The sequence below is a fragment of the Pristiophorus japonicus genome, chromosome 7 (assembly GCF_044704955.1).
Source record: "Pristiophorus japonicus isolate sPriJap1 chromosome 7, sPriJap1.hap1, whole genome shotgun sequence".
NCBI lineage: Eukaryota > Metazoa > Chordata > Chondrichthyes > Pristiophoridae > Pristiophorus > Pristiophorus japonicus.
The window spans coordinates 179649552-179667175 of record NC_091983.1 but is presented as its reverse complement, the minus strand read 5'-3'; the positions used below and the strand labels follow the sequence as shown (position 1 = coordinate 179667175).

The 17624-nt window shown below is 41.3% G+C and overlaps 1 protein-coding gene across 1 annotated transcript in view; it reads left to right on the top strand.

The window, feature by feature from the left end:
• sim1a (SIM bHLH transcription factor 1a) overlaps nucleotides 1-17624 on the top strand; it is a 71829-nt gene that overhangs the window by 10985 nt on the left and 43220 nt on the right. The window contains exons 3-8 of the mRNA XM_070884536.1: nucleotides 903-992; nucleotides 2991-3099; nucleotides 3240-3325; nucleotides 6026-6225; nucleotides 6887-6993; nucleotides 7526-7673. Of these exons, the coding sequence (XP_070740637.1) occupies nucleotides 903-992; nucleotides 2991-3099; nucleotides 3240-3325; nucleotides 6026-6225; nucleotides 6887-6993; nucleotides 7526-7673 (740 nt within the window). The remainder of the gene's footprint in view (nucleotides 1-902; nucleotides 993-2990; nucleotides 3100-3239; nucleotides 3326-6025; nucleotides 6226-6886; nucleotides 6994-7525; nucleotides 7674-17624) is intronic.

The window sequence follows — 17624 nt, the reverse complement described above, 5'->3', positions numbered from 1 at the left end:
AAATTTGATTTCAAGGTAAGATTGTTGATTCAAGTGTCTTAGGTCCTTTGTGGCCCACTGCTGAGAAGGATACTAAATATTGTATTCGAAGACTGCTTTAAAATAAACACAATTTCGCTTTCAGTCATAGTCATCTTAAGCCCGCAATGATTTAATAATAATAAAAAAATCTAAGTCGGCTACTTGTCCATTTATTTTCTGATCAGATTCCCACCTCCAATAATGTGACCTAATCACTGCCACGTTCACAGGTGTTAGAAGGGCGGATGTGATGCCTTCTGATAGTGAATCGGAAGAGCACATTATCTACAGAATAGAATAATAGTTGCTAACACTACTTGCAGTCCAATAGCGCGTGGAATTATAGAAAGCAGTTGAGCAATGCAACACTTTGATACAATAACACTTTCAAAAATATCAAAGCCAGATGCACGATTATTATCTCGCCCCAATTACATACCTAACATTATATATTTTTTTAGGTGAATACGAAAATTTCATCTGTTTAATTTTAGACTGTGAATGGGTAAGGCGAATGATGCATATTTCAAGACAGGCTTGTTCATTGCCCTGTCTTCTTTTTCGAGATTGCAAAATCTGGCGAAGAGTTCAAACAATCTTCCTAAATAATTCCCCAGCAAGTCAGACAGAGCTGAGCTTTTCCGTTTGGTAAAACACTCTGGTGTTCTTGCTCTGTGCTGGATGAGAGATAACGCGGAAACCCGGTGCGTTTCTCCGGAGAACCTTCTACCTCTGCCTCGGCAAACAGCAGGCAGGAGTGATGCAAATATTTCTTGCAGAAATCAAACCAAATGCAGTATTGTCAGAATATTCGATAGAGTCGCCGCATTTAGCCCCTAAAAAGTGATGCATGTTTTTTGTTGTTGTTTCTGGACATCCAGACCCTGGATGGTTTCATCTTCGTGGTGGCTCCAGATGGGAAAATTATGTACATCTCTGAAACAGCGTCAGTTCATTTGGGACTATCACAGGTAGGATACAGAATCTCTTCCGTCCCCATTGTCGTATCTATAATATGTACGTATGCATTCAAAAAGATGTAAAGTATGTAGCCATTTATTCATCGCATTTGATTATTTAATATGATGTGTAAACTCGCACGCATTAAGTAGGCTTTAAAAAATATTTTATTTGCATGTAGGTATTCAATATGTATGCCCGAATATAATGAAGATCTGAATTGACTGATACATTCGATCACTGCCTCCTATTGTGGAGTCATGATTGATCTCAGATAAAACACATGCATTGTATTGTGTGCTCACATCATTCAAAATCATTTCCTCAGATTGTGTGCTGCTAGAATTTGATACGGTCAGACCGTTGTTAGGAGTTGCAGGATCAAATATATCCAATTTTGATACTTTTTTTTGTTTTTATTCGCGATCAGAACCAAAGGTTCATCAAAATAAAACGACAGGCAAGACTGACAAAAATCTCATCAAAATATACCCAGGACTAAAGCATCAGTATGAAGTAAATAGAGTCCACTGGTGACAAAATGATATTTTGGGGCCTAACTCTAAACAAGTTAGGCTTAATATTACTACTCTGGATTTTGGATGAAGTACTGCACAGTAATGTATAACAGCGTATGGACTGTGATCTATCCATGTTTTCTAAATTTGTTATATGTTTAAAGTCTGCTACAGAAAAGTTTAGTTCAATTTAAAAAATACAATGCATCATATTTTTGCAAGTAGCAAAACACAGTATATTAGTTTAATATAATTATATTCTGATTTTCAAAAATCAATGCTAATTTAAATCTTTTAGGATTCAGTGCTGTATAATTATTGGAAAGCAGCGCATACGTTGCAAAAGGCATGCAACTTTGTCTATGGTAGAATATAAAGAGGCTGTTAATAAAATCATAGATCATAAGATAAATGGACAGTCATTTCACACTTTATTGTTCACTTAAAATAATCTTATTGCAATTATATAATTGGAACAGTAATAAAATATCACAACTCTTATAATCTTTAGCTTCCACGAAGCCAAAATGGATAGTCAACACTAAATCAAGGCACCTAATGGTAGAATAGGAAAAATAAGTGCATCTTCTTTGCTGAGCAATTTGAATCCTTCTGTGCCGTTAGAGTCTTAAACTTCAAGAAACTTAGAGCTATCAGGCAGTAGTAACCTCATCAATTGTGCCCACATCATTGTTCAGATAATGTTCCTGAAAATCATTAACAAGGCAACAATGTTGTATTAATGTGACAAGTGGGTAATAAATTGCATTTGAGTACAAGGGGCTTATATCATAGCGTTTTATAATGGGAATCCCCATATGCCTGGAAGGCTAAATTTCAAAATATATGGAAACTACCTTCAATGTGTTCTAAAAAGAGCTCTCAAAAACAATAACAATTCTTGTCCGCATTGCAACAAACATTTGAAATATGTAAATTTATGTGAGATGGCAAAGAGAGCACACCAAACTACAAACAACTTCTCTTTTGTTTTACTTTTTGTTTATATTTTTGAAGTTTCTATACTAATTTTTTCCTTTTATTTTTAGTAATTAAAAACTTGGCAAAGCATTGTAAAATAAAGTATAGATCTTTATCTTTCAAAGGCTCCAGTTTAACATATTTTTCCCCAGCGAATTAATATTCATAGAATATTCATGCAAACAATCATAAATAAGAATACAAAATCAGCACACTTGAAGTGACTTCTTTTAAAATTACCCAGAGTTATCAGATGTAGTATAGAAAGAAATGGTTTTCATTTCTCCCCTTAGCCATCCCAAAATGATTGTGCACAGGTGAATATATGTGCAATGCATCTATTTCATTATAATAAAAACAGAAAATGCTGGAAATCTCAGTGGGTCAGGCAGCATCTGTGGAGAGAAACAGAATTGCCATTTCAGGTCGATGACCTTTAGTATTTTGCTTTTGAATTTCATTACAATACTGTTTTCAAGGAAAGTTTAAAAGTGTTCATGATATTAACAGGTAGAGCTGACTGGAAACAGTATTTACGAGTACATCCACCCAGCTGACCACGATGAGATGACTGCAGTTCTAACAGCCCATCAGCCTTACCACTCTCATTTTGTTCAAGGTATACCAGATCTATTCTCACACATTCTGACCTGTGCTTATTCTTATTTTTTTTTGTGGGGGGGGGGGCTTTTGTACCTCCCCCCTTCCCCACCCTGCCAACTCTATAGTACTGTAAACTGTTATGGTGTGTTTTAACAGAATATGAAATTGAACGATCCTTCTTCCTGAGGATGAAGTGTGTTTTGGCAAAGAGGAATGCAGGCTTAACCTGTGGGGGTTACAAGGTGAGTTCTGCTCATCTGATGTGTGATCACATTAGAACTGTGACTATTATTCTTTTCCTGTTTTACATAGGTAGTAATTTAAAGCAATTAAACAACCAGACACATTGAACATTGTTTTGAAAATAATCTTTTATTTTGTGCAAAATTATTATACAGCATCCCCTCCCACTTTAGGGAAACATTATTTTGCCTAGACTTATGTACACTACTTTAATGTTACATTTTTACAGTAATTGTTTGCTTACCAAAAGGCCAACAAAATTGTAGGTTGCATTTACTTATATTGGGACTTGGGTCTTAGGAAAGAATTAATGTATAATGGCTGGTTATGTTTTACTTATTTGGGGAAGTCATTAAAAAAAATGGTTCATGGGACCAGGGCAATGCTGGTAAGACAGCATTTAATCACCCATCACTAATTGCCCCAGGACATTGAGTATTTTATGCAGTGTAGGATTGGAGTCACGTGTAGGCCACACCAAGTAGTGTTGGCAGGATTCCTTCCTTGAAGAACATCCATGAACCAGTTGTTTTTAATGACAATGCAGCAGCATTCATTGTCATTTTTACTGGCACTACCACATTTATTGAACAACTTATCATGGTGGGATTTGAATTCACAATCTCTAGGTTGCTAGTCCATAACTGCTATGCTACCACACCCTGTGTATTCAGTCACTTCAAGTTACACATTGGAGGATTTCACATAAATTGATATTTTCCACACTGTCAAATCCAAAAAAATAAATTCATATCAAAGTAATGCGGTACTTAGTGTATCTAAAAGGGCGTACAACCAAGCTGATTGTGGATTATTCAGCTGCCTTGCAGATTTTTCAGCTGCCTTGCGAATAAAATGCAGCTCCATAACAGTGGAAACATATGCTTTATACATTCATGTTGTACATGTGAATCCAGGACTCTAATCCACTAAGCAATATTTCTGGTGGTTTTGTCTAATCTTATTCAGATTGATAGGATAGGTATTGATGTTTCACTGGAAAAAAATGATACAATGTTTATTTACCTGCTGAAAGTATATCTTGTGCCTCCAAACTGCACACATGTTAGAACTCATGGAGAAACTTAAAGAGCTGGTATTCTGACTGGAGAAAGATGGTACGGATTGATCAGTTATGAAAGAATTGGAAGAAGAGTTAATGAAGCGAGCAACAATATATCACACAATGCCTTTCTGCTGTGTAAGGCTTGACAATCTTGGCATATTAGCGTCCTTCAGGAATCCTAAAACTAACCCGATCCATGAGGCTGGAAGGGCACTGAACAGCAAAAGTGGTTTTTACACAGAAACATTTCAGTTCACAGTCTCAGTAGGCCATCATGAGATACTCGGGAATGGTAGCATAGTGGTAATGTTACTGGACTACAAAACCAGAGACAAGTAGTTCATAGTCCCATCACAGCAGCTGGGGAATTTAAATTCAATTAAAATAACATCTGGAATTTTTAAAAGCCTGTAATGATGACAATGAAATGATTGGATTGTCGTAAAAACCCATCTGGTTCACTAATGTTCTTTAGGGAGGGAAATCTGCCGTCCTTACCCAATCTGGCCTATATGTGATTTCAGACTCATAGCAAAGTAATTGGGCTGAAATTGCCCCTTTCTATAAGGCCTGTGGCTGCCTATAAGCGGCAGCCATGGGTCAGAGTAGAATGGCTGCCCAGTCTTCGCAGAGTGGCTGCCATTTTGGAAATTGCCCTTCCTCAGTTTTGGAGCGGTGTCCGGAACCGCTCTGCCCATTTTCCTGCCATGGCGTTCACACTCCGATGCTTTACCGACTGGCAGGAACTCCCTGACAAAATTGCCCCTTGGGAAATGGCCCCTTTCCCTGTATTGCCCCGTGTAAGCGGACCCGTCACCGGTCGGTGCCTCCAACAGCTTTTTGGATGCCCTTAAACGGGAGGTGGTGCTGCCATCAACGCCATGTTAATTATTTTTGTTGGCCAACTGCCAGGTCGGGCTGACAATTATAGCTGCGGATTAGGCCAGGCCGCCAACAGGCAGCCTGGCATCCCCTCTTGGCTGCCAGCCAGCTGGCCTGACCGAAACCCTTCCTGGTGGCCCAGTGTTTGCCACTGAAGTGGCTGCATAGTTTGTAGTGGCCCTCCCTTTTAAATGAAGGGGCGAGACGCTGATGACCGACAGCATTGATTACTCTGCCCCGCCCCCACCTCCGCCCCACTAGTGACGACCACTCCACCCCGCCCCCACTTCCGCCCTCATGATGAGGCCACGTCCGCCCCGCTCGAATAAAATCCGCGAAATGCTGAATTTCGATGGTTATGCTGCCCCATGCATTGCGGTGGCCAGAACACATCAAAAATGGTAGGTGTGCCTCGTTTCCGGCGGTGGGCAATTTCAGCCCCATTGATTCTTACCTGCCCTCTGAAATGGCCTAGCAAGCTATTCAGTTGTCAAGAAGGCGGCTAACTGTCACCTTCTCAAGGGCAATTCAGGATTGGCAATAAATGCTGGCCTTGCAGTGACACCCACATTCTGTGAATGAATATAAAAAAAAACTTGCAACCAGTAAGGCAGGCATGAAATTTAGGATTCCCCCACATTGCAGCTCACAGACAAATGGCCAGTCAGGATCTCAAGGGTGGGGTTACTTGTGTTTTGCCATTGTGTTAATGAGTTGCATTATAAAAATACAGTTCATCTGTCTCTTTCAGGTTATCCACTGCAGTGGCTATCTAAAGATTCGCCAGTACAGCCTGGACATGTCTCCTTTTGATGGTTGCTATCAGAATGTTGGATTGGTGGCAGTTGGCCATTCACTGCCCCCAAGTGCTGTGACAGAAATCAAACTGCACAGCAATATGTTTATGTTTCGAGCCAGCCTTGATATGAAACTTATATTTCTTGATTCCAGGTAAGCTCCGTACATTGTCAAATCATTTAGATGAGGGTCAACAATGAAGTTTCATTTTTTATCCATTACAAGTACAAAATTGCCTGAAGTAGTGCTGCAGTTGGGTTACAAAGAGCACAGCGCTCTATTAGTTATGTAAAAGCCCCCAGTCGACAAGCTGCAGTAACATCTTGAAAATTAGCATCTGTCCTGAGCCGTTGTGAATGGTGTCGTGTTCACCTCTAAAAGTAGGTTAGCTTTAGTGCAGATCACCGGAAAATACTTAGGAACATCCAGCAGCTTGAACCTCCATTCTCATAAAAATATCCTTCTTGGCACCAGATAATATTTATATTGGGTAGATCCTTTTACCATAGGTCTCTCAGAATTATGAATTAGAAATGAGTTTGTGTAATCTATCACTGTCTACCGCTGAGCAGACTAACAGTGCACCAAATCAGTAAGAGTTATACTGTATTACAAAAGTCAAGACTTGAATGGAAGAATTCAAAGTAAAGGGCACTTTATCTTCATTTATCTTCCTTTCTCCTTCATCTTCTATTGTTGATGAAGTTATTTTGTAATGCAATGGAATGGAGTATACAAGGGGATAAGCATTTAACAATGATTTAAGATGCTCATTTATATCTGCTTATGCATGTCTTCTGTTTTTCTAATGCAGGGTAGCTGAACTGACAGGCTATGAACCTCAGGATTTAATAGAAAAAACTCTTTATCATCACGTCCATGGGTGTGATACATTTCACTTGCGCTGTGCTCATCATTTGTGTAAGTACTTTTCCATGTGTGAGTGTATTAATTAATTTCTGATTAATGTGTGAGCACAAGGATTGCCTTGTTTGGTCATAACTATGAAGCTTCAATTCATTTTTTTATTTTAGCATTGCCCTCAATTGGGTATCTGAGGTTACAGGAATTTTGAATATTGCAAAGACAAAAATACGTTCTGCTAATGTGCTGGCAATGATGAATGCCAAAAATGGCCAGTCCTTTGGAAGCAAAAAGAAAATCAGCCTCAGGGCAGAATAAAACAAATTGGGCTTGAGTCGTCTGGCCAAGTTGCCAAAGTACTTTCCTTCAGGAATCAAAACATGATCTTGATTGTTCAAGATTATGACTTGGAGGAATTATAAATACAATACAGGTCACCCTTGCAATCTTCGGAGCAACATTTTAGCACTAAAACAGGCGGTGTATTGTGTTCCAACATTGTGAACTTCTTATTTTTATAAACAGTGAATGGAGAGTAAGGAGGAATTATCAGGATGAAATAGTGATCAGCTTTACTTTCTATACACAGTGCTTGTCAAAGGACAGGTAACAACAAAATATTACCGCTTCCTTGCAAAGCACGGAGGCTGGGTGTGGGTACAGAGCTACGCAACGATAGTCCACAACAGCAGGTCCTCCAGGCCCCACTGCATCGTCAGTGTCAACTATGTCCTCACGTGAGTAACTGTTTCCCTCCTCATTATTTGTTTAAACACCACTGCCCTGACAATGATGCAAGCACTGCAATAAAGACAAGCTGCATCTCCAGAACAAAATGTTCCTTAAAAAGGACCTAAATTGGACCAATGCTACAGGATGTTGGCAGGATGATCATATTTAGATCTTGTGAAGAATTCAGCTATATTTCCTGTAAGCAAACAAAAAAAGACATGATATAATAGATGATGCGCTGACTTCAGCTATAAATGTCCTTATGGGTTGGGGAGGATATCGGACAATTGTTAGTTATTGTCCTATTTTGAAGGTTAATCTATTATTTTGAAATAATGAGCATATCTCAAAAGGCATTACTGTGTTTTATGAAATGCACAATGCGTTGTTTTGCTGATAAAGTGAATCAGGGGAAGTCATAACGGGGAACAAAGAAATGGCAGACCAATTGAACAAGTACTTTGGTTCGGTATTCACGAAGGAGGACACAAACAACCTTCCGGATATAAAAGGGGTCAGAGGGTCTAGTAAGGAGGAGGAACTGAGGGAAATCCTTATTAGTTGGGAAATTGTGTTGGGAAAATTGATGGGATTGAAGGCTGATAAATCCCCAGGGCCTGATGGACTGCATCCCAGAGTACTTAAGGAGGTGGCCTTGGAAATAGCGGATGCATTGACAGTCATTTTCCAACATTCCATTGACTCTGGATCAGTTCCTATGGAGTGGAGGGTAGCCAATGTAACCCCACTTTTTAAAAAAGGAGGAAGAGAGAAAATAGGGAATTATAGACCGGTCAGCCTGACATCGGTAGTGGGTAAAATGATGGAATCAATTATTAAGGATGTCATAGCAGCGCATTTGGAAAGAGGCGACATGATAGGTCCAAGTCAGCATGGATTTGTGAAGGGGAAATCATGCTTGACAAATCTTCTGGAATTTTTTGAGGATGTTTCCAGTAGAGTGGACAAGGGAGAACCAGTTGATGTGGTATATTTGGACTTTCAGAAGGCTTTCGACAAGGTCCCACACAAGAGATTAATGTGCAAAGTTAAAGCACATGGGATTGGGGGTAGTGTGCTGACATGGATTGAGAACTGGTTGTCAGACAGGAAGCAAAGAGTAGGAGTAAATGGGTACTTTTCAGAATGGCAGGCAGTGACTAGTGGGGTACCGCAAGGTTCTGTGCTGGGGCCCCAGCTGTTTACACTGTGCATTAATGATTTAGACGAGGGGATTAAATGTAGTATCTCCAAATTTGCGGATGACACTAAGTTGGGTGGCAGTGTGAGCTGCGAGGAGGATGCTATGAGGCTGCAGAGTGACTTGGATAGGTTAGGTGAGTGGGCAAATGCATGGCAGATGAAGTATAATGTGGATAAATGTGAGGTTATTCACTTTGGTGGTAAAAACAGAGAGACAGACTATTATCTGAATGGTGACAGATTAGGAAAAGGGGAGGTGCAACGAGACCTGGGTGTCATGGTACATCAGTCATTGAAGGTTGGCATGCAGGTACAGCAGGCGGTTAAGAAAGCAAATGGCATGTTGGCCTTCATAGCGAGGGGATTTGAGTACAGAGACAAGGAGGTGTTGCTACAGTTGTACAGGGCCTTGGTGAGGCCACACCTGGAGTATTGTGTACAGTTTTGGTCTCCTAACTTGAGGAAGGACATTCTTGCTATTGAGGGAGTGCAGCGAAGGTTCACCAGACTGATTCCCGGGATGGCGGGACTGACCTATCAAGAAAGACTGGATCAACTGGGCTTGTAGTCACTGGAGTTCAGAAGAATGAGAGGGGACCTCATAGAAACGTTTAAAATTCTGATGGGTTCAGATGAGGGTTGGATGCAGGAAGAATGTTCCCAATGTTGGGGAAGTCCAGAACCAGGGGACACAGTCTAAGGATAAGTGGTATGCCATTTAGGACCGAGATGAGGAGAAACTTCTTCACCCAGAGAGTGGTGAACCTGTGGAATTCTCTACCACAGAAAGTTGTTGAGGCCAATTCACTAAGTATATTCAAAAAGGAATTAGATGAAGTCCTTACTACTAGGGGGATCAAGGGGTATGGTGAGAAAGCAGGAATGGGATACTGAAGTTGCATGTTCAGCCATGAACTCATTGAATGGCTGTGCAGGCTAGAAGGGCCGAATGGCCTACTCCTGCACTATTTTCTATGTTTCTATGTTTCTATGTTTCTATGTATCTGTGTGTAAATTGACTTGTCCCTTTAAGGCCACTTTGTCTAATTGCTGTAACTAGTTAATTCAAGGTGGATTTCTCGAAGACACACTCCTGAGGTAAGTTAGATGGTGGTCGTTTCCCTGTAGACTGGCAGCAGCAGGAACTGACTGTCTTTCATTGTAAATTTTTGTAAAGATTGCTTTGCATATGTAACAAACAGCGACACTTTGAAGCGCTATGTCTTATGTGTAATGAACTCAGAACTTTTATATGTATGCGGATGAATATGTACCGTGAGGAATGGTCTGATTCTGTTTTTGTCATGCTTTTGTGCCTACATCAGCTGCCAGTAGCAGTGCTGAGAGGGAGGGTGCTCTGTCACTGATGTGACTAACAATTATGATGCAATCACTGCAGTTGTGTTGAAAAGTATGGTGGTATTTCTCCAGCGACTTGAGGTGTCTACTGTACATAGTCCATGTTTCTAAGCCATACAGGAGGGCGGGTATTACTACAGCCCTGTAGACCAGTTGCTGGAGAAATATCACCAACGATGTCTCTGCAAGATCCTACAAATCCCCTGGGAGGACAGACATTAACATTAACGTCCTCGACCAGGCCAACATCCCCAGCATTGAAGCACTGACCACACTTGATCAGCTCCACTGGGCATGCCACATAGACCACATGCCAGACACGAGACTCCCAAAGCAAGCGCTCTACTCGGAACCCCTTCACGGCAAACGAGCCAAAGGTGGGCAGAGGAAACATTACAAGGACACCCTCAAAGCCTTCCTGATAAAGTACAACATCTTCACTGACACCTGGGAGTCCCTGGCCAAAGACCGCCCTAAATGGAGGAAGTGCATCCGGGAGGGCGCAGAGCACCTCGAGTCTCATTGCTGAGAACATGTAGAAATCAAACACAGGCAGCAGAAAGAGCATGCGGCAAACCAGTTCCACCCACCCCTTCCCTCAACGACTATCTGTCCCATCTGTGATAGGGCCTGTGGTTCTCGCATTGGACTGTACAACCACCTAAGAACTCATGTTAAGAGTGGAAGCAAGTCTTCCTCGATTCTGAGGGACTGCCTATGATGATGATGAGTTGAAAATTAAGGGAAATCTTCTGACCAGTCTTGTGATTTTACGTGTGACTTTAAAAAAAGTATATTTTGAAATCATGTCAAAACAAGTGAATACAAACAATTGATCGAAACACAAGGTTGTGCATATTTGTAAATTCCAAGCTTGGCATCATCTATGCATTGCTTCTATGATTTATCCCAATTCTCCTACTCATTTCAGTGTTGACGGTGCTTTACAGCATGCGCTCTGGCCTTGCATCTCAATGAAAAAAAATGCTGCATGCTGATTCTGCAGAGAAAGAGAAAGACTTGGATTTATATAGCGCCTTTCACGACCACCGGATGTCTCAAAGTGCTTCACAGCCAATTAAGTACTTTTGGAGTGTAGTCACTGTTGTAATGGGGGAAACATGGCAGCCAATTTGCACACAGCAAACTCCCACAAACAGCAATGTGATAATGACCAGATAATCTATTTTTGTTATATTGATTGAGGGATAAATATTGGCCAGGACACTGGGGATAACTCCCCTGTCTTCTTCGAAATAGTGCCATGGGATCTTTGATGTCCACCTGAGAGGGCAGTGTTGCAAAAGCAGCCTTGCTATGTTGTGGATTTTCTAAGATGGGTCTGTAAGGGGATCCCAGGGGTCTCAAGTCCATCAAATTCCTTTCTGTCTATCGTCAGATTTGTGTACCTTTCTGTATTTCCTGACTTACCAGTACAGAACATTATTTGTGTTGCTACATTCTAACAAATAATGCTTTTTGCACTGTTTCCCCTTGGTCAGCTGTCACTGTCTTTTGGAGGTTAGTTTCAGGAAGTGTATCAGTATTTGTAAGTGGTCACTCAGAAAAAAAGTTTTCAAAATCAGTGCCCTGAAGAGCATATTTGTCCGCGTGTGGTGAAAAAAGTGATCGATGCTGAGTGCACAGTTACTGTGACGCAAGAGCTTTTAATAATGATTAGAAATCTACATTTTGAAAAGGTCCTGTAGCCCCAGGAAAATGTTTACAAATGCTGCAGATCTCAAGTCAGTTTTGCAAAGGCAGCATTAAGGAAGATTAATGATGGCAAATAATGCCCGACTCCCAAATTCACAGCTATTATTTCATAAAATGAATCAGCCATGGGTTTAATTTTCAGATATAATTTGACGTCATTTGCATTATTAGCAGTTTGTTTGTATACCGAGGATTTTTTTGGCAGTGAGTGGGTATTTTCTCAATTTTTAAACCTCATTGCATAATAGTTGAAAAGACAAATGGCAGAAATACCAGCAACTGTCTTAATCTGGTCATCAGGATGTATGTGAAAATAGCCTGAGGTGGCTGCCAATTGATTTCCTTTCCCTCCAGGAAGCACCTCACTTCCATTCTGCTCTGATGATATATTTGAATTTGGAAACTCAGCGTGTAACAAATTATGGACACAATACCATGACCTACATCACTTTCTGGCACACTGGCAGGAGATATGCATGCAATTGTTCTACCTTCACCCCACCTCCCCACTCCCCACCCAATTTTCTCCCCTGATTACTTAAAGGCTTGGCTTATCCTGCAGAGCAGTTCCGTGGCCACTGACTGACCTCCAGTACCTTGCTTGAGTGGCCATTGATAAGGTGTGAGCCTAGACCGCAAGTATTGCCAGGCTATCTGACCATGGTGCTGAGCCTGACCCTATCCAGATCTGTCATCCACACATTAGCACTTTCCAGATAGATAGTGATTGGCAGTGGGGCCCTGTGGCTGATTTTTCCTTCTCCGTAGCCTGCAGGTACTGAGGCCAATTAAGGTACCCCTACTGTTGCAGCAGCTAAAATTACCATTCTCAACACCGATCAGAAAACAAACCAAGAACTTTAGTGGTGAGCCACCTTTTTGAACTGCTGCAATCCATGCTTCTTTGTAGCAGTTTGTTACAACTGAGTGGCTCGCTAGGCCATTTCAGAGGGCAGTTAAGAGTCAACCGTATTGCTGTGGGTTTGGAGTCACATATAGGCCAGACCAGGTAAGGATGGCAGATTTCTTTCCCTAAAGGACATTAGTGAACGAGATGAGTTTTTATGACAATCCGGCAGTTTCATAGCCATTATTACTGGCGCTAGCTTTTTATTCTAGGTTTATTTAATTAACTGAATTTAAATTTCCCAGCTACTGTGGTGGGATTTGAACTTATGTCTCCGGATCAATAATCCAGACCACTATGCTACTGTACCCCTATTTACACATGCATTTACACATTGCGTTATTAGGAGGGGCAACTATCTTTAATTAAACAAACCAGAAGTTTCTTCTTGCACTTTGATATTTCCACAAGTTAAATTGTGCGGGGTGGGGAGGATGGAAAAGCATAGTGCTAAAGTTAAGGACACCTGTATGTCACTTGCATCTTTGCTCAGAAATGGCAATTTCATCGAGGGTCAGTACAGTGTAGAATATGCCATAACAGTTCAGTTAGTACATGGCACACTTCAATACATTCTGCACTCCATGCAAGAGGGGCGATCAGCAAAATAGGCATGTGACCCCTTGATTTGAATTTAATTTAAATCTTGATTTTTTTTTCTTTTGATGAAAATTGTTGCCTGTGATTTGTCTGTTACTTTTTGGTGGGAGGAAGTTTGAGCATCTCACCTTGTTCCAAACTTATCCTAAGGTCCATCCTTGCTCTAGCCCAAAACTTGCATCTTTCTCGAGTGTCTCTCCTATCTCTTCTCACGCCCTCGCCGAGGTCATCTTGTCTATGACGACCCTACTGCTGTCCCCCCACCCCACCCCACCCCACCCCACCCCCTGCATCTTCCTTTCCTAGCCCCCTTGTTAGCTGATATTATTAATGGTTCTCTATCCTCAGGTACTGTCCCCTAACCTTTCAAATCTGCCATCATCACTCCTCTGCTCATAAAACCCACCCATGACCCAAGTTCTCCCAAAGGGGTGCGGCTGCACACCAATCACGAGGTCCTGCGCAGGCTGCTCACCAATTGTTCCGCTGGAAGAGATAGGGCACAGCAAATTTAAAGGGCCCGTGCAGGGATAAAGAATTAGAGGGAACATTGCATTTGTCCCCTCTGTCCTTGCAAACTACCATCTCCAATCTCCCTTTCCTCTCCAAAGTCTATGAACGTGTTGTCACCTCCCAAAACCGTGTCCACCTTTCCAGGAACTCCATGTTTGAATCCCTCCAATCAGATATCCGCCCCGACTTTGACTGTGGTAAACTATCTCTCCTCTCGCCCTGTCCATGACCTTTGACCTGGTTGACCACACCATCCTCCAAAGCCTGTCCTCCATTGCTCGGCTGGGTTGGACTGCTCTCGCCTGGTTCCATTCTTACCAATCCAGTCACAGCCAGAGAATCACCTGCAATGGTGGCTCCTCTGCTCCCTCTGGAGCCCCCTCCCAAAGTATCTATCTTGGGCCCCCTCTTATTTCTCATCTACATGCTGTCCCTCGACGACATCATCTGGAAAGGTAACACGAGGTTCCATGCGTATGCTGACAATGCCCAGCTCTATCTCACCAGCACCTCCCCACCACCAAGACTGCCTACTTCCACCTCTGTAACTTTGCCCGACTCCTGGCCGGCCTCCCATCTTCCAGCCAACATAAATTTGAGCTCATCTAAAACTCTGTTGCCCGTGTCCTAACTTACACCAAGTCCCGTTCACCCATCACCCCTGTGCTCACTGACCTACATTGGCTCTTGATTAAGCAATGCTTTGATTAAAAAAAAAATCATCCTTATTTTCAAATCTCTCCATGACCTCGCCTCTTCCTATCTCTGTAACCTACTCCAGTCCAACAACCCTTCGAGGTCTCTGCGTTCCTCCAATTCTGGCCTGTTGCGCATCCACCATTGGCGACCATGCCTTCAGCTGCCTGGACCCTAAGCTCTGACATTCCCTCTCTAAACCTCTCCCCCTCTCTACCTCTCTTTCCTCCTGTAAGACATTCCATAAAACCAACCTCTTTGACCAAGCTTTTGGTCACCTGTCCTCATATCTCCTTATGTAGCTCAGTGTCAAATCTTGCTTGATAATACTCCCGTGAAGTGCCGAGGGACGTTTCACTATGTCAAAGGCGGTGTATAAATGCAAGTTGTTGTTGTTGAAAATCATTCAATTTGGTGAGGTTGCAACTTATATTTTTCAATATTGCTGGCTGTAAATACTGCTGTGGTATATTTACAACCTCACATCAAATGGAAACCCCAAATTTTGGAGTGCTGGTGAATTTCATGGCACTTTAAGACTGCAGCTACTTTCTCACATTGATATGTATTGAGTGCAACCCCCAGCAAGGCAGCCCAGAGTGATACTGCCAGAGGTACCTTGATGAAGATCATACACTGAGCTCGGTGGCAAAGGGCATTGCACATATTTGCATTGATGCATATGCAAATCTCTTCCCTTCTTACATGGCTTACCTTTGAAAAGAAAGAAAAGTAATCTTGTGAAACTCCCCATGAACTTCAACTAGGACTTGATACTATGTTTCCCAACATTATAACAGTGACTACACTGTAAATGTATATTATTGGCTGTGAAATACTTTAGGATGTCCTGAGGTTGTGAAAGGCACTATGTAAATGCATGATTCTTTCTTTCCAATCAGTCACCTCTTCAAAAAACTCTATTAAGTTTGTCAAACACTTTTTGTGTTTAACAAGTCCATTCTGGCTATCCATGATTAGCCTATGCTTTTCCAAATACTCACTATTTTATCTCAAAGAGATTCTAAGTTCACCCATAACTGATGTTAGGCCAACAGGTCTATAGTTGTACCATTTTTCCTTCTCTCCTTTGTTGAATGCAGATGTTACATTAACTACTTTCCTTTCCCAGGTCACAACTTTCATATTTATGGAGGATTGACAGAGCCTCTGCCATCTCCTCTCCTCTCAACATCACAGGGTGCACACCATCAATTCCTTTGCTACAATTATCTCTAACAATGTTTCCATATCCTTATCTAGTACACCAACATTCTCACTTCCACCAGCACTAGTAAAGAAGGAAAGCAAACTATTTATTTGATATCTCTGCCATACTTCACCATCCACAATTAGATCTTTTTCTTCATCCCTGAGTGATCCTAGTTCCTCTTTAAGTAGTCCTTTTTTAGATGCTTATAAAAGCCCTTACAATTCCTTTTTATATTATCCGCTAGCCTTTTTAATACTCCCTTTTAGCCCTTCTAATCTTCCTTTTTACTTTATCACAACATTTTGTGTATTCCTCATGATTTTCTCTAGTATCAATTATAGCTACCACGTCATATTCCCTCCATAAGCATCGATGCTTCCAACTTTCCAGTCGTGTTTTGAATGTTGACCTTTATTTTTTTCCTGGTTTTGTTGTTTACATTTTTTGATACCCTTTGTCTCAGTATTATTTAAATTTCATTACCTCAAATATACTTTCTTTCCTTTTCTCCTGGAATAATATTTTCTCAAGCCTTGCCTATAATGTTAATTTCAGTCACATGATACTATTGCAATCCTCACGGAGTTCACACTGCTCTTGTTACACGTTGAAGTTGCTCCATACGGCTGCCTCAAGCAACTATCTGGTTTTCATAGGATTGAACCAACCTCGTTTTCAGCAGGAAACAAATTAAGGACTCAGCAGTGAAGCAATTAAAGCAATTATTGAATATATGAACATCTCCATCAGTGCTCTAGACATACAATGGTAATAGACAGTGACTCTGAGCTAATTTGATATTGAAATGATATGGTATTTAGTGGAAAGAGTGTACAGTGATTGTTTGCCAGTTCCACTAATTGCATGTTGATATAGTTGTTTTTAATATGTAAATCGTTTTGTTTTATTCAGTATTGAGATGTCTAGGCAGACTCTGTTTTCCTATACATGCAGATTTTAGTGTTTTGTGGGAGAAACATGTAGCAGCTGATAGATGCTTTCAAAAGGAAACTAGATGAATACATGAGAAAAAAGGGAATAGAAAGATAGGCTGAAAGGCTAGGATGAGGCAAATGGAATGGGAGGAGACTCGTGGAGAACAAACACCAGTTGGGCCAAATGGACTGTTTCTGTACTGTATATTCAATATAATTCTATGCAACTACAGTGATATCTGGAGGAGGGAAAAGAGAAGAATCCAGCAGCTAAAGGCAAACTGGTAATGACCCTGAAACCCTTTTACTGTCCAAGTTAGATTATTACTATAGAAAATAAGCGTGACCACCGGACATCCCAGAATGCTTTACAACCCATGAAGTACTTTTGAAAGTGTAGTCACTGTTGTAATGTAGGAAACGTGGCAGCCAATTTACACACAGCAAGCTCCCATAAACAGCAAAATGATAACCAGATAATCTATTTTTAGTAATAGTGATTGAGGGATAAATATTGACTAGTACACTGGGGTTAACTTCCCTGCTCTTCTTCGAAATAGTGCCATGGGATCTTTTATATCCACCTAAGAGAGCAGACGGGGCCTCATCTCATCTGAAAGATAACACCTCCGACAGTGCAGCACTCACTCAAAAATCAACCGAGATTTTTGTGCTCAAGTCCCTGGAGTGGGACTTGGACTCACAACCTTCTGACTCAGAAGTGAGGATGCTACCAACTGAGCCACGGCGGACCTGGTTAACATAAATTGGTTAAAATGGTTAACATGATACGGTCTGTATATCTACAGAATAT